This window comes from Phoenix dactylifera, chromosome 11 (genome assembly GCF_051530095.1).
Source record: "Phoenix dactylifera cultivar Ajwa chromosome 11, Ajwa_hap1_PhDact_Kaust_v1.1, whole genome shotgun sequence".
NCBI lineage: Eukaryota > Viridiplantae > Streptophyta > Magnoliopsida > Arecales > Arecaceae > Phoenix > Phoenix dactylifera.
In genome coordinates, this window is record NC_143200.1 from 5,515,173 (window position 1) to 5,533,700 (window position 18,528).

The window sequence follows — 18,528 nt, forward strand, 5'->3', positions numbered from 1 at the left end:
GGCGAAGGAGGGCTTCCCAGCCCCTCGGCAGTTCCAAAGGAAGATATTCATGATTCACCTTATTTTTTGGCCCAGCCCTCTTCCTCAAGGCTGCTTTAGCATCATTCTTGTAATGTAAATTGATTCTAAATTCTATTGAATCCAAGTTATTATATTCATGACTTTTGGTTATTCATCGTTTGAGATTTAAAATATGTTTTTACACATTGGTGGATGGATACAAGTCATTTGTGATCTGATTATATATAACTAAATATTAGTATTTAAGAAAAAACATTAAGGTAATTTTATTTTTGCTATATATCATGAATATATGACAAGATAATAAATAAATCTAACAATAAAACAAATATCATATATCAGTTTACAAACAGTTTGACATTGAATATATGTTTAAAACATTATATATCTTATAATATGTTGTAATTGTGTTGATAAGGAAAACAATAATATTATTTTATATTACAAAATTATTATACAAGTAACATTATATTATCATCAATACAAATTATAAAATATAATATAAAGTAATTATACATCATTAGTAATATTATAGTAATATAATAAAATAATTCTCATTGAAAAATCTCACATCCTTGCAGCTCAACCTATGTTTATTTTGATAATGAAAACAAACAACAAGCAAACTGAGTCAGTTGCAATGATTTAAGATGGAGCGAGTTCAATTACATATAAAAAATAGACGCTAACTTTGGTCGCGGTTCTTGGTCATCTTGGCTTGCAGCCGAGCCGACTGAGTCCGAATGCCCCCCCAAGAGTCCAATGGTCCCCTGAAAAACCATAAAAAAGATCTAATGTTGGGGTGAAGATTTTTTCCACTAAAGTCTCTCCTCTCCCTTTATGCGCTTCCGCACTCTATCGTTCTCCACCAGATCCCTAACCCCATCCAAAACCCTCCTCCCCCTCGTCCTCCGCCGCCGCCTCGTCTCCGCCCTCTCCGCCGCGCCGAGCCCCTCGCCCATGGCCGCCACCGAGGAATCCCTCCGGCGGGCCCTCGCCGAGAAGCAGACCGCCGTCGACGCCCAGTCCGAGGCCGTCCGGGCCCTCAAGGCCCGCCCCGGCGTCTCCAAGGACGAGATCGATGCCGCCGTCGAAGTCCTCAAGGCCCTCAAGGTCGAGCACGGCGCTGCCGCGAAGCGACTCCAGTCCGCCGTCAGCAGCAACAGCGACGGCAGCAGCAAGGAGGCGTTCCGGCAGGCCGTTGCGAACACGCTCGAGAGGAGGCTCTTCTACATCCCCTCCTTCAAGATCTACCGCGGCGTCGCCGGCCTCTACGACTACGGCCCCCCTGGGTGCGCCGTCAAGTCCAATGTCCTTGCCTTTTGGCGTCAGGTAACGCCGTCAAAACCTTAGCCTGTTGAGTAGCAGAGCTTTTACACAATAGTACTTTGGAGAAGGAAGCTCCAGCTAGTCGATCCGATCCAGTTCTACTAAGATTTTTTAGTGGAGCGATTCTGTAAGAAATAGATAAATTTCAGGACGTCTTGTTGCCCTATGGAATCGTTGCGGTTACGTTACACTAATTTCTTGGGATTTTAACCCACAAATGAGAAAAAAAGTTCCTCCCATGTCTAAAATGCTTAGAGGCGATTCTTAACTTCTAAACAAATTTCTATAACTAGTACCTGATAATTAGATTTTTTTTTCTTTATATTTAATATTGCATCAGTCGAAGCTTGCAACGATATTTAAACTCTTACATTCAGCGACAATGATGATCATTGTTTGGGAATTTATCTTTACATTTGACTCTTCTTGCTAGTATATACTGCTCGCTGATCTTTTTCCTCGTAGTTTGAATGCTGAGTTGTTCGCTATATGCTGTTTAATTTTGAAAAGAGCATATTATTTCTCATGGATTGAATGCTTAATTATATGTTTTAACACTATTTTATTTTGAAGGCAAAACATAACTGATAGTACACAGAATGCTACAATAATATGTTTAATCTGTTTTTTTAGCACTTTGTTTTGGAGGAGAACATGTTGGAGGTGGATTGTCCCTGTGTCACGCCAGAGATAGTCTTGAAGGCATCCGGTCATGTGGATAAATTCACTGACCTGATGGTGAAGGATGAGAAGACTGGGACATGCTACCGTGCCGATCACTTACTCAAGGACTATTGCAAGGGGAAGCTCGAGAAGGACCTCACATTGTCGCCTGATAAGGCTGCAGAGTTCAAGCATGTCATCTCGGTGTTGGACGATCTTTCTTCTGAAGAGCTAGGGGCGAAGCTGAAGGAGTATGATATCAGATCGCCTGATACCGGGAACCACATCTCTGATCCATACCCCTTCAATCTCATGTTTCAGACTTCGATTGGCCCATCTGGCATGCTTCCTGGGTGAGATAATTTGCACATGGTATGTACTTAATTAGCAGTGATTGGTGTCTGGTATTTAGTTGCTGTTCGATTATCTGTGGATTGTAGGTATATGAGGCCAGAAACAGCACAGGGTATCTTTGTGAATTTTAAGGACCTGTACTATTACAATGGAAACATGCTTCCATTTGCAGCAGCTCAGATTGGGCAGGCATTTAGAAACGAGGTTTGTTTGCTTCCATTTTCTTCCTTTACTGTGGGTATAAAATTGTGCCTTGAGGCATAGAAGATCACATCGTGCAAAACTGCCATGTGTAATGAAGATCTGAGTTGCATTATCTTGTTATTGATTTTATGTGTTAAAAGTTGGTGTTTTAGTACACATGCATGAACCATGATTCTTGGTGGATGTATTTCTTTTCTTTTTGCTAAGAGAAAGTGGATGCATTTCTTTAATGCTTGATCGCATACTAGGTCTCATCTAATTGATTTGTCTATTCTATGGGCTGAGCATCCCAAGTTAAAGAAAGATAACTCTTTCATTGCTGTTTGCTCAGGTCCTAGTATTGGCGTATGTGAACTTAATGCGAGTTGATACCATGAATTTGAGGGCCTCATCCAATCAAATTATTGACTTGAACCATAGCATGCAGAAAGACTTAACATGAATTGGGAATTTGGGATAGTTAAGATGTTGGCTTAACCTAATTAGATACAAAATATGGCTTCAGCGCAGTTAACCTATAGGACTAGGCTAATTTGTTTTGTATCATATAAAAGATTTAGTTGTTATGAAATGAGTCTGCAAGCACAACATTGAAAATTCAAATTTAAACCATGTCAAAGTCCTATTTTATCCATTCTCTTTCCAAGTCTTGTAGAACCTTAGAGGCTTGCTCTCGATTACATGCTCCTGAATTCCATAGCCATGTGGCCTTTTAGTTATTTTTGGTAGATGACTCTCGCCTCAAGTTGAATTGGATAAAATCAATATAGAGATGGCATTTGGTTATCAAATTTTGATGGATCATACCTTGATTCCTCAAGCCAATGCTATGTAGATGGGAGAATGCTTGCCTTAGTTAAGCTCAACCTGTCTATGGACATCTATGCTTGATCTAAAATTTGATAATCATTCAATATGCATATGTTGATGCAAATATATAAGTTTTTGGTTCATACACAAATTTGGGACAAAAAACTGGGACATCATGTGGATGGTACTCTTTTCCCTCTCCTTTGACCACGGTTCTTTCTCTTGTTGTCACTCCCACATTCCGTGTTCCTCTTTGATTTATGCAATGGAGGTGCTAATTTGGCTGGTTGAACATGGGTCAAAGCAAGAATTTTATATAATTCTACTTAAGCTATTGATAATGGATCACTTGGGATTGCATGCTCCAATTTGTTTATAGAGTATGCCTTGAATTATATAGACCTAATTGTTTCCTTCAATGACAGACATGCTCAATTTTGTTGGATTGGGCCTTAGATTTAGTAATATAATAAGAGTTTCTTGGATGTTTTAATCTATTAAGGGTTAAATTTATTATATCTCTTTTAACTCAAGGATAGAAAAGAAAAAAATATTGAAAATTGATGTTATATAGCCTATATAATTAATTAAATAAAAATGACACTTCTATTATTGGAAAAACTAATATAAAACTTTTAAAAAAAATCTATAGCTATCTTTAGTTTTGGCCAACATCAGGCAGAACCACCGAAGTTGACTGAAAATGGAAGTTGGAGGTCATTTTCAATTTGATCTTGGCCTAAAGCAATCCATTCTGGTAGAAACTTAAAATCTTGGGTGAAAATGTGGCTTGAAGGGTGCTATTTGATTGGCACGATGCTTTTATAACTAATATCATTTTAAATGAATTCCCTTTTCATGAGATGAGTTCAATTCAGTGATTTGTTGCCTTGCTGTTCTATTGCAGAAAATGGGGCAGAAGTGAACACTTTAATGGATTGAAGGAAAGTGGGAAGCTTTCTAGGTCCATCCTAGGGTTTAGGGATAGTGTTTGTTGTTACAAAAAAGTTTCTAGGGGTTTTAGGATTAAAGGAGAAGGTTTGATGTTGACTTGAAATTTAATTCAGGCACTAATACATATATTCACAGGTTTTTAAAGATAGGGAAAGACATGCGAAGTAAAGGAGTTGAGAGATGAAGAGGGAGAGGGGAATAGAAGACACTAGAGGCAGGGTGAGAGAGGGAGGAGAGAAATCACTTTCACAGACTCATACAATACAACTCATGACCACCCTTTCGTTTGCCGATGCACTATGTGGCTTGGGGATGAAGCAACCTAATAAAAAAGACATGCAAGGACCCACCAACCACATATATTACAAAACATGTAACTTGGAACCCAATTAACTTGTAGGTCAAGTAATTTAAGGGCCAATTTAATCTCATATCCATTTTTGTAATTAAATGTTAAACAAATAGAAACTTGATGCACGATTAATTTTGGACCATCAAATAATTTTGATGCTCCAATATGTCCATTGATGCTCCGAGTAGTTGGATGAGGGTTTAGATCATCATAATGGAAAAATTTGCCGCATGATCTAGGCCCTTGACTTTATGATTCATTTGCACTGCATGGATCTCATGCTCGAGATCTTGATGTTGCTTTGACACTTTTGATCCATCTCTGCATCTCCAAGACTCGATGATGGAAACTAATATAAAATTTTCTTGCAATTGTCTCCTCAACTGGTTGTTTGGGTGCCTTTGGATCTTCAACCATAAAGCTTTTGATCATCTGATTGATGGTATTCTCTCATCAATCGACAAAATCAACAAGAAATAGATTGTCGAAATGCTGCAATATGGTCACAACCCTTGGGAGATTGCGACCATCTCTTGATTGTTTGGAAGTTGCTCTAGTGTTGGATCATCAATGCTTTAAACGTTCTCGATGAGACTAAAAATTGTTTCTTGATTTCCATTTCAAATTGTTCTCCGGACCTTTTATCAATATGAGGTGATCGTAACACTATATATAAGACTCGTGATTCTGGCAATCCAATCTTCGTGCGTATCGCGTAAGCCCCCCAAAATGGTTCTTTTCAAAAAATGGGTTTTCAAAAGATGATATGGTGCACCTTCTATTGCAGTTTTGAAGGTTCACCATTTGCCATATCTTCGTAAACATATCATCCGTAGAAACATTCTTGTTCTATGAATTTTTAATTGCAAGAATTTTTCTCTGGGGTTCTTCATTTCTTAATTTTTCGTACTTGTGATATTGCTGCTGCACAGCTGGAAGAAGCAGTACAGGAAAACAGCAATGTTTGTAAATGGTTGGGAAAAAATTGACTACTTGATAGTATGGAAGAGGTACACTACTGAATTATGAGGCAAAAATATTTAGATCAAATGGCACATGTTGTGCTCACTTTGTTATGGAGCACGTTGTTAATGTAGTAGGCAACTGAGTTTTGATCACAAACCAACCCAGTTCTTGATTTAAGCTTCCCACAAAAATGTTCTTGGCGTAAACAATTGCTATGAAATTTTACTGAACTAGTTGAGGGTTGGTTGAAAATTTGTGCATTTTTATCTCCTTTCTGGTGATAAAACTGCCAGTTTAAAGAACTGAATGAATGATTGCACTGTTTCCTCTTTTTCTAAAATAGACATGTTCCCTCTGTAACATTGGAAAAGTGAGTTATTTTTTGTTTGTGGCAAGGCTTCACTTTATTATTCACCAGATCTTGTTTCTCCCATATTGATTTTTGATATTTTGTCTGATTATGAGATGATTTTGTGCTTTCTTCAGTTGAAGAAATATAAATGCAATAATTTGGGTGAATAGTTAAATATATTTGATGCTGTTCTCTTAATTCAAAAGTTATGCTAGTAGAAACCATGAGCGTACTGTCTCCTATATTTCTTTTTTGTGTTACAGACTTACAGCCTCTGTTTTATGTTCAACTGTCGGCCTGACATAACTTATTTTCTATGATGAGTAGATTTCACCTCGTCAAGGTCTTTTAAGAGTCCGTGAGTTCACACTAGCTGAGATTGAGCACTTTGTGGATCCTGAGGACAAATCCCACCCAAAGTTTGTTGATGTTGCCAACCTGGAGTTTTTGATGTTCCCTAGGGAGGAGCAACTATCTGGGAAATCAGCCAAGTCAATGATCCTTGGTGAAGCTGTTTCAGAGGTTGGTTTCTTTGGCTTCCTTATTATCAACTTTGTGCTGATCATTTCTTCCTTTACCTTTATTTTATTTTGACACCCCTATTCTTCATTTGGTTTAGTTTCTTTTAAACATTGTTTTAATTTCTTTGTATAGGGAACAATCAATAATGAGACACTTGGTTACTTCATAGGACGGGTGTATCTTTTCTTGACTAGTCTGGGAATTGACAAAGATAGATTGCGCTTCAGGCAGCATCTGCCAAATGAGATGGCTCACTATGCTGCAGACTGTTGGGATGCGGAAATAGAATGCTCCTATGGCTGGATTGAATGTGTTGGGATTGCTGATAGATCTGCTTATGATTTACGAGCTCATTCGGTACGTAATCAAGACCTGTTTGCACTTAAGAGTGCCGTGATGAGTTCTGATTGTGACAAATTATAATCTTATGCGCCTCTTACAAAACTATTCTTCTTCTAAAGAAGTGAGAGGACTAGTTAGCAATGCATTGGGTCTGGTTGAATTGTGATTGGATTGAATTTGGATCGTCATCAAAACTCTTAGCCCATACAACCCACAACATTTGAAAAGTATAAACCCATACCAACTCATTTATTATGGGACCTGGACCTGACTTTGCTATTAGACTTCACTTGTTAGTTATATATCTTATAATTGAAACGAGATAGGTCAAGAAGAGGTGTCTAGGGTGTGGCATTGAGAGTGAGGAGAGGAAATTAAACTGTTGAAGAAAATATGATAAATCTTGAGGAGAGGTGTCTACTCCACTTTCTCTTCAGTAGTTTTTGTTTTTTCTCTTAACTATGAACATCCACAACTGTGTTTCAAGGGCTTGCTCAACCTCTGTTAACCTGTTGGATCTGGGGCTGGAAACCAAACCTGTTTATTTTGGGCAAGTTGGGTCAGGTGTTGGGTTGGTCTTCATCAGAAACTGCCATACCTATGAAGAGTAAATGGAAAACAATGTCGAATAAGAAACCAAACCTTCTGTTATCCAATATATAATAGTGCCCTTTTTACACTAGTTTGCAATTTTCTTACTAGTTTGGTTCATATGTAAATGGCCTTCAGATTTGCTTCTTTAGAACATCACAAGCTCATGGCTTTGTGCCTCTTTTCAAAAGTTGATTGTTATTTTCATGTCTTGGACAGCCTTATCTTAGAGACCCATCTTAGCTATTGTTTACTTTTAGTTGCATAGAAAGACAATCCTCTTATGCTTATGCCTGCCATTCTTTTGCCAGAGCTTTCGCTAAAGCTCTTCTTGTCGACTATTTATTCAAGTTTTTATCTATCGGCTGATTAAAGGTTCGTAGATTGATGCTGAAGTATGATGATTTTATTATGCTGTTCAACAGGAGAAAAGTGGTGTCCCTCTGGTTGCTCATGAGAAGTTCTCAGAACCTAGAGAGGTGGAGGTAGGATTTTCTTTTCCACTTTTTTTATGTCTAATTCCACATGTCGAATGGCAAATCACTGACCTCCATACTTTGCTGCAGAAGTTATGTTGCACTTTTTCTATCGATTGTCCAGAAGATACTGACATTCCTATTTTCTACTTGCTTATTGTTGATTTTTTAAATAAATTTCAGAAGCTGGTTATTACCCCATCAAAAAGAGAACTAGGTCTTGCATTTAAGGGTAACCAAAGAATGGTGGTTGAAGCATTGGAGGTAACCTTTGCACAGATTCCATGCTGCTAATTACTTGCCTTTTCATTTGTAGCTTCTAACAAGCTCTTTGGATAGGCCATGAGTGAAAAAGAAGCACTGGAAATGAAAGAAGCGTTGGATGATAAAGGAGAGGTGGACTTCCAAGTCTGTACACTTGGAAAATCTGTACGTATAAAAAAAAGCATGGTATCCATCAGTATGGAAAGAAAGAAGGAACATCAAAGGGTTTTTACCCCCTCTGTTATCGAACCATCTTTTGGAATTGGACGAATAATCTACTGTCTCTTTGAGCATTCTTTCTATATAAGACAAAGAAAATCAGAGGATGAACAGTTGAATGTGTTCCGCTTCCCTCCTCTAGTGGCTCCTATTAAGTGCACCGTTTTCCCATTAATCAAGTCTCAGCAGTTTGATGAAGGGGCCAAACTCATATCTAAATCACTAACGGCGGCTCGGGTGTCACATAAATTAGATGTTACAGGTATGCCTGTAAAATATCAGCATCTGATAATTAACTGAACTCTGGTCTTAGTCATAATTCTGAAATGCCATTATTTTATAGGTTGTGGCGGGTAATGTTACTTCTCTTCCCATGGATTCTAAAATGGTCTTTTTTTTTTGCCTATTAATTCTACTGTTAAGTTTCTCAAATGTTTTATTATCAACTTACTTTTAGACAGCTAGAACTTGGTTTGTGGATCGACAATTTAGTAGATGATTGCATGACATTTAAATATACTGATTGTTGTGATTGTGCTGATGCGATGAATATATAAGTCTATTTAACTAGAACACTATACAGAAACAGTAGCTTTTAAAATCCACATTGGTGGATTAATGGTTCATATGATTCAGCATCAGACTGAGCTGCTTATAAATTATGATTTTGTTGGTGTTTTTTGCAGGCACGTCAATAGGGAAACGTTATGCCAGGACGGATGAGCTTGGTGTCCCCTTCGCCATAACTGTCGATTCGACTACTAGTGTGACCATTCGTGAGAGGGACAGCAAGGAACAGATCCGTGTAAGCATTGAGGAGGTGGCCTCGGTTATGAAAGAAGTCACGGATGGGCAACGCACATGGTTTGATATGCTGTGGAAATACCCAACCCACGTTACTACACATGCTGATGAGTTGTGAAGAGGCTTCTGATGGATGAAGTGATGAAAGCAATCTCTTATCTTGCTGAATTTTGAAACTACTGGAACTTTATACTCTTAAGTTCGTTGTTGTATCCTTCGCGTGAAAGAAGGATTCACATTTCTTTGGATTGCATATTTTAGACAATCAATTAACTCTATTATGCATAACTGCAGTTTTAGACAATCAATTTCAAGCACCATGCCGGAATTTTATGCTCACAAATCAATCTAATTTATCGATATTCTGCCATGTTTGTCTTTTGAGTAATTTAATATAAACTATAATTTCATATGCATATAATTTTGAAATAAAAAGAAAAATACATCATTATAAGTTTATTTCTTGGGTGTGTTCTCATTGCGCCCAAAATGATACACACGTGATGAATTACCCATTGATGCTAATTTTGTGGTCTTTGCTATGCGAATAGCAACAACAAGTGCTGAATTAATTCTTGGCTGGGATGCCATACTGGCCGGGATATGATTCTGGAAACATTTTAGGCAGAAGTTGTGACCACAGGGCGTCTGCAGGAGCAATAAAAGGAAATCAACAGGAGATCAAAATTCGAATGTACAACAATTATAGGAAAAAATTCAAAAATTCAAAGATCAATATCTAAAATTGTACAGAGAAAATGGAGAGATCCAGAACTGTCAAATTGTTCACAAACTAAACTACAATCAATATCTACCAAATATAATATGGTTACAAATGTAAACAAGTGATATTTATTTATCGTCATATTTGTATCAGATCTATATCCTACCTTTTCGTATCTCATATCCATGTCCTTGTTTCATAGCTAGCCAACTAACACTGATTTTTATACAGGCCCCACTCTTGCTCAGAGTCAACTTAACTAGGAATTCAACACAGTTCTTAGATGATTTACAACGTACACATTAGCAGCCTACCATAACATCTACTAAAATGATCCATGCCTTGACAGGAAAATGTAGGGTTTGGAAATGAACCAACTTGTTCAAAAAAAGCTTGGTCATTTTCAGTTAAATAACAGACAAAGCTTGAATGTGTATGATTTAGCATGGCTCAGCCATAGTTCAAGGGTGAATACTTCTTTGATATAGCAAGCAAATCCCAAACAATGAAAAGCTCCATATAGGAAAAACATTTGGAAATAATGGTAATGATGTGATTCTCAAATTAGTTTCAAGTTATTTTCAGAAAATCCTGATAGTGTTCAAGAATGTCTGTTTTAAGCTATAGCTCATGCCGCTTATCCAATCATGTCTTCAGTGATTTCGTAATTATTTCTTAATATGGTAAATTTTTACGTTGGTTCCATTTTAATGGTCGTTTGTGCAATACCCCATACAATATACAATTATAAGGTTGCTTCTGAAGGAACTTCATTATTAGGTATGTATATGACTTCGCTAGGACAGATTTATGTTAACCTAAACCAGGAACATCAAAACTCATTGAAAACTCTAGTTCAATCTACACCAGAAATGATAGTTTTACCCTCATCAAAACCCAATCACAAATCTAATTCACTCTAAGCCAACCTCTGATAAAAATAAAAAGTTTTCTCGATCTGGTCCCATGACAAATGAAAACATGGTACCCCAAGCATTAATGAGAAGTGGGCTTTCTTTGACTGAGCACTCTTAAATAGATTGCTAATACGCAGCCACCAATCTTTCATATCTTTTCACGAACTGAAACCCCAAATTCTTGATTCCTCATCAGAGATGGGAATCGTTTTTTACTTCAAAGAGGATTATATTGAGGCTTGAAGATACTTCTAAGATAACAATTTTCTCTATCCAAATCTAAGTTCCAATATCCACTACTTCAATAAACCTATTTGAGATTCAAATTTGGAACAATAGACAGGCTTTGGACATGATAATGGTTGGTGAGGTCATTCCTCCATACACATTGGAAAGGAGTAACAAAATTTTCATACATTAGAGAAAGCACAATTTTTGCCAGACAAAGAATAAGAAGAAAAGCTCTCCCTGGACTCTATGACACCTTCTAAGCCTCCCATAATTTGAATTTCTCTGACATTCCACATTTCCAAAACGGATCCTATATTCAATAAAAGGCAAAATGGAAATATCACTAAAAGGAAGGGCACACAGATAAATTAGGGTAAAATATATCCAAGTTCTGGATTAAATCAGATGCACGCACACAGAAATTAGGTATAACATCTAAAATATTTCAAGTTCCTCCCATTGACATGATCTGTTGCAAATATGCATTTTAAAAAAAGTAGGGATTGATCAATAATGTTGGCATTTTTCTAGGGCATTGTATGCGAAAAACTCTTTTCTTTACAGAAGGGTTTAGTTAGAATGTCATAGACTTTTCAAGGACCCAATTAATGACCAGTGGATAATTTTGAGCTTGCCATAACATGTTTTGTATAGATTATATAAGCTGATGAATTTACAGTGAGTCACAAGTGAACTAATACAATCATGTATACCAATGGTGGGCTTACAATAAAATTATCATCTCTTTTTCTCTGTTATCGCTTGTCATTTCTCTTCATTTGCAACACTCTTACTAAATTCACATCTCCTCTTGCAAATCTCCATTGTTTTTTTTTCACCTTCTTTTTATGCTAACCAATCAGAAAAGTAATAATGTTACAACAAGAGAAATATGTCAAAAATCGAGGTGATAAGCTGAAAAATTAAAAATATAAGCAAAAAGACAGTGGCCACACAAAAACAAGGAGTTAGATAAGAAATTTAAGAGGATGTTCAAGATGATGAAGAGCACAAAGCAAAGCCTTCGACTGGAAGTTTCCATCTTCTTCCCAAATTCTCTTACTGAAGATCAAAGGGGGAAACATGAGAATGGCTTACAACCCAAAATCAAATATTATACTCAGTATATTGCCGCTCACAACCCAAAATCAAATATTATATGCAGTATATTGCAGCTCACAACTTTAGCCACAACTCAACCAAATAAAGTTCAATTCTCTGTGAATGCTCTAGTTTAAATTAGCTATATATATATATATATATAGAGAGAGAGAGAGAGAGAGAGAGAGAGGGAGAGATGGACTTGGCTACATACTAATGGATCTCCAAAATCTGGCTAGGTTTGCATCAGATGATAGGCCCACATCAATGATTTGAGTTATTAGATGTGATTTAGTATTTTAAAACTGCATACGTACCAAAAGTTATGGGATTTGGAGATCTCTAGCTTACGCATCAAGGGGTCAAAATATTGGACAGCTTAAAGAATATGAAAAAATACACGTTTTCTTGACCACATGATGCATAGGTTAGAAGCCTCCAAATCACATGATTTTTTGTGTGTAGGCAATTTACAGAAAGTAGATCACAAGAATGACTCAGATCGTCGATGTAGGACCTCCATCTTTTAATCTAGACCTGATCTAATCTAAGTAAAAATTCATTAGAGTGCAGCCAAGCCTACCCCCACCCTCCTCTCTCTCTCTCTCTCTCTCTCTCTCTCTCTCTCTCTCTCTATATATATATATATATATATATATATATATATATATATATGTCAAAATTTCATCCAAGGTTGTAATTAGGGAATAGTCGTTAATCACTCAAAGTTTGAGATGACGAGTAATATATGACCCATCCAAACCGAGGATTAAAGCAAAGGCAATGTTTGTTTATTGAGATAAAACATATCAAGCTAGTCCTATATCAACATGTGGTACAACTATGTCCTGCTAGCACATACTACTTGTTGCTGGAATTGGACCCGGGGGTGACCGCGGACCGAGAAGGAGGAGCTCCGGCAGGTGGTGCGGCGGCGGACGGCTCTTTCCGAGGGACCTGCAAGAAGCCGGTGGCCGGGGGTTCCGACGCCGACTCTCTGATGCTTAACTCAGAGAGGATTTTTTTTGTGGAGAAAAGAGAGAGATTATGTGAAAGGTCCTCCTCCGGGAAGGAAGAAGTCTCCCCTTTTATAAGAGGGGTGTAGGGGTTACCTGTGACTGGACGTGACTGTGCGAATTAATGAGTTACCGTAGTGATTAGACGTGATCGTGTGAATTAATGAGTTATCATAGACGACACGAGATTTTGGGCTGGTTGGCGGTCCGTTGAGATTGTGCGCATTTAATCGTTGGCAGTCGTTGAGGCGGAGATCGCGGGATTGGACCCCGGATGAGGAGGAGGGGAACTTGATTTTTGGTGGAGTGGAGGGGGTCTGCTTCTCCCTTCGACTGGGTCTTCTTTGGACTTGAGGTCGACCGGGCTCAACTTAGCCGAGATCAAGGTTGTAAGCTCTGGGACCGGACGCGCTGAGGTTGGGCATCTTGAGGTTGGATGCCTTGAGGTCGGGCGCCGGAAGAGTATGCTCATCGGTTATTCGCTGGGTAGATCTTGGGTATTTATACAGGATCAAGGAACCCAAACAATACCTTCCGGCTAGCCATTTTGGGTGAGGTTCTGGGTTGTTACAAATGGTATCAGAGTGGACCCAGCCCATAACCTATGTGGACTAGGAGACACTGCAGCACGGATTCATTGGGGCTGACCATGGGCCAATCGTGGTGTTTGTGATTTGATTTGAATGGATTTGAACCCTTAGCCTGACGAGGACGTCAGGGCTTGAACGGGGGAAGTATGTGAGGACCCGTGCGGGCGTGTATTTAGTCCCACATCGGTTATTCGTTGGGTAGATCTTGGGTACTTATACAGGATCAAGGAACCCAAATAATACCTTCCGGCTAGCCATTTTGGGTGAGGTCCTGGGTTGTTACAAATGGTATCAGAGCGGACCCGGCCCATAACTTATGTGGACTAGGGGACACTGCAGCACGGATCCATTGGGGTTGACCACGGACCGATCGTGGTGTTTGTGATTAGATTTGAATGGATTTGAACCCTTAGCCTGACGAGGACGTCAGGGCTTGAACGGGGGGAGTATGTGAGGACCCGTGCGGGCGTGTGTTTAGTCCCACATCGGTTATTCGCTGGGTAGATCTTGAGTACTTATACAGGATCAAGGAACCCAAACAATACCTTCCGGCTAGCCATTTTGGGTGAGGTCCTGGGTTGTTATAAATGGTATCAGAGCGGACCCGGCCCATAACCTATGTGGATTAGGGGACATTGCAGCACGGATCCATTGGGGCTGACCATGGGCTAATCGTGGTATTTGTGATTTGATTTGAATAGATATGAACCCTTAGCCTGACGAGGACGTCAGGGCTTAAACGGAGGGAGTATGTGAGGATCCGTGCGGGCGTGTGTTTAGTCTCACATCGGTTATTCGCTGGGTAGATCTTGGGTACTTATACAGGATCAAGGAACCCAAATAATACCTTCCGGCTAGCCATTTTGGGTGAGGCCCTGGGTTGTTACACTCCTCCGTTTCCATATTTCCAAACTCTATTTTTTCCCTCCTATTTGTAACACAACAGAGCCTCTTTGATTGCTGCCTCCTCTTGGCAGCACCAGGCTTTTGTATTCATTGACAATTAATAAATTACGGGTGGTTTCAACCTCCCTTTCAATTAAAAAAGAAAAAGAATATCTGATAGATGTGGCAAATTGAAATGCCTAACCTAGTCCTCCTGAAAGTGTTTTTTCCAGTTTGGATCATTAAGCCAGATATAGATTTTCTCTACAGACTATTTATTTTATTTTTTCACATGCTATAAAAGAGGAGAGGAAGGATGCTGGAAATTGAATATATAAGCACAAAGTAATTTGTACATATGCTTTGACCAAGTCAGCGAATATTTTTGGCACTAGGACAACCATGTCTTTATATTTTTGTATATATTTGGAGTAATTTGTACAAATTACGAATAAACAGAGATCCAAGATATATCGTATTTGCTGAGCTTGGTAGGACCTTGCTATCATAATATTAGAGTCATCATGGACTCCAAGGCATCTAATTACTTAATTTTTTTTCCTTTGTTCTTGGTGCTTATCTAGGATAAGTGGATTGAGCTGTAAGCTGAAATACAGAACTTTGTCTTTCAGTGGGCGTTGGTTTTCTTTTTTCCGTGGTTTTCAAATTTGGGTGGGAACCAAACAAGTGTTTTTTTTAGAGGCATGAGTTTTTTGGGTGGCTCGGGATGCTCTTTTAAGAGGCATGAGTTTTTTTCAGACATCGTTTTTGGTAGCAGGAGGCATCTTCATAATATGAGGCACATAGTAGTGATGTCCCCTTTTTTTTTTTGAGAACAAGGGTCAAGTACAGTTGTTGGCTTATAATATTTTTCTTGAATAAATTTGTTTTACTCTCTTCTAAATTTTTTCCGGCATCTCTTCCTTGTTGTTTCTCTTTTTGGTGGTTGCTCTAGATCCCGAGCTAGCACATTTGATCTACATCAATTAGTATGCCATTCTACAGATTTATGCTTTGTCCTGGCTTTGGCATTTATTTAGTTGTTTCAGGGTTAGGCACAAGTGATAGCACATATATGCAAATTAGCTGAAGAGAACATCTTACGGTAAAGTCTCTCGGCATATAGGCAAAGGTTAAAGAGCAGGTTTCTTCGGTTGTGGTTGACATACAAGCCAATATCTAGGATATATTTATACATTGATATTTATATAAATTGATCATATACTTTGAATATTGTTTATACCTCATCTCAACAAATAAGATGGCGGTTGTGAGCAAGCAACGCATGGACAAGACTAAAGATCGGGATAGGACAGGATCATGTGAGCCTCATTAGAAATAATAGGACTTAGCAATGACACTGGCCACAACATGTGGAGGTATAGGCCGAATAGATAGGAGTCAGCCATGATACTGACCATGATAAGTAGGTCAAAAGAATAGGACTTAGTCACGACCAACCATGACGTGACGTGTGGAGATACAAGTGAAGCATGATACCTTTGCTTGAAATGGAATTTGGCTCATGGTTATGCCGAATGTGAAGTGTGTGGGATTGTGAGACAGACTTTTGGAAATGTTGAAGAATGTGGCGAGCTAATGTGGAATGTTATAGACATCTAAGAATTATTTGGCAATTTCAGTTATGAATAAATAATAGATTGTAAACCAAGCGAGGGACCCTTCATCACATAATGAATCCAGCTTAACTTTGATTAACTTTAAATTTTCTTGTTTATAGTTTACCAGTAGGACCCCAATTTAGCATCAAGAGTAGTAGTAGAGTACTCTGATCGTAGCCCTAAATACACCCTATCCTACCTTATCCTTTTTTTAAACAAGCAGTTTGACAGTAGTGAAAGTTCTTAAAAGTCAGGCACCTAAACTCGTGCTGCTTTTTCATCATCTTTTGATTATCCTATTTCTGACTAGTCTAATGTCGGTGACATTGCCATGCATCGACTCAGCGTAGCCATAAGGCTTGTTTATCCCTTGCCCGTCTCTTTGTAAAGAAAAATGTGACAACAAGCTTTTTTGGCACACTCAATGAGACAATCGCATAGCTATTATCATGCGGCCACAAAAGAAGACCGATGTTCCAACAGTCGGATAATCAGGTAGTTCGTCTTACTATGTTGAAAAGCCTTTATACTCTCAAGCAGGGCCATCTGGATTACCTTCTCCTGCCATGTAAAGAGTCGATGACTTCGGCAATCGAGTGAGCTCTACCCCTCCGAGGGAACCTGCCCATAAAAGTCATTCCTCTCATATGGAGGTGGCACATTCTTAGGCCAGTTCTCTCTATGATATGGCTACACAGATCAAGTTTCATATAAATGAGAGTTAGCATGATCTTTTGCAGGTTGCCACCAATCACATGGCCACGGTCTTAAGGCCATTCATGGAACAGTATGAAGCTTCTTATGCATTAGTGGCAAAATAGGTTGAAGAACTTGTTTCAGTTATCACTGGTCAATATCCAACTTCGTATTTCGCTCTGGTGTACAAGGTGGCAAACCTGGCCAATTATGTGTCCACCCTTCAATCTTTACAATATGTAAGTGTCAGTCTCTTGGAAAGGCCTAACTTTCAGAAGCTTTCGGCCAATGAGAAAGACGACCAAATTCTATCATGGCAAAACTCCGGGCTTCTAAGATTGGGGTGGTGAAGATACTACATCGAGGGCAGGTGCTCCCAATGACCAAGCTAAACATATGGCTGACAATGCAACAATTTCTATATGGCCATCACTTGAGCCTAAGATTGATCTCAGCCAGCTAATCCCCACAATGCTATTCATGCTAGTTTTGTTGGCTATAAGAGTTGATCGTCTTGTAGGGGTGAATGAAGGACCGCAGATTGTCAAGTCTCAGGTGCAACTTTATCATACATCAAGAGATGGAGGGAAACCTTCTCAATGGGTGCCACCACCACCCCAGCAGCCTCTAGCGGCCAATCTCCATGCTGGAGGGATTGGGAGAGGTTGTGATATTGAAGTCTTGAAACAGATTCCAAAAGGGGGCAAATAAAATTTTCTTGCTTCTTTTATCATGCAGGTTAGTTTCGAGCATTATAGCTTTGGAGCCGTAAATATTATTTACTTCCAAGTTCCACCAAGTCCTCCCGGCTCCCTATGAAGCACAAGACATCGTTGTAATTTGGAGCTTTGTCGCTTGCCGTGCGGTCTAAATCCATCACCTTTCTAATTAGTTAGTTTTGATGCAAACTAAAGGTAATTATATAATATGAGGCTAAATTATAGTTGATTTTATCCTTAAGCGCTGGATGTGAGGCTACCAATTTATGGACATCGCATTTTAATTTTAGACTTAGACAATGATTAAGATGTTTGTTGTTGTGTATAAATTATTATGTGCATTGTGCTATGCTAACTAGGGCATCATTCCCCTAATGTAAATTGATTCAGAATTCTATTGAATCTAAGTTATTGTATTTATGACTTTTGGTTATTCATTGATTTAGATTTACAATATGTTTTTAGACATTGGTGGATGGATACAAGTTATTTGTGATCTCATTATTTATAATTAAATATTAGTATTTAAAAAAAACATTAAGATAATTTTACTTTTGCTATATATCACCAATATATGACAAAATAATAATAAATCTAACAATAGTACAAATGTCATATATCAGTTTACAAACATTTTGACATTGAATATATGTTTAAAACATTATATATCTTATAATATGGTATAATTGTGTTGATAATGAAAATAATAATATATTTTTTTATACTACAAAATTATTTCACAAGTATCATTATATAACATCAACACAAATTATAAAATATAATATAAAGTAATTATACATCATT

The 18,528-nt window shown here is 38.3% G+C and overlaps 1 protein-coding gene across 1 annotated transcript; it reads left to right on the forward strand.

The window, feature by feature from the left end:
* The first annotated feature begins 732 nt into the window (after nucleotides 1-732).
* Nucleotides 733-9,566, forward strand: LOC120109251 (glycine--tRNA ligase, mitochondrial 1-like). Its single transcript, XM_089926084.1, has 9 exons — nucleotides 733-1,353; nucleotides 1,984-2,366; nucleotides 2,454-2,571; nucleotides 6,333-6,527; nucleotides 6,660-6,884; nucleotides 7,886-7,945; nucleotides 8,120-8,200; nucleotides 8,276-8,681; nucleotides 9,106-9,566. The coding sequence occupies exons 1-9, from the start codon at nucleotides 862-864 to the stop codon at nucleotides 9,339-9,341; spliced, it is 2,196 nt and encodes a 731-aa protein (XP_089782210.1). The 5' UTR covers nucleotides 733-861; the 3' UTR covers nucleotides 9,342-9,566.
* The last annotated feature ends 8,962 nt before the right edge of the window (nucleotides 9,567-18,528 follow it).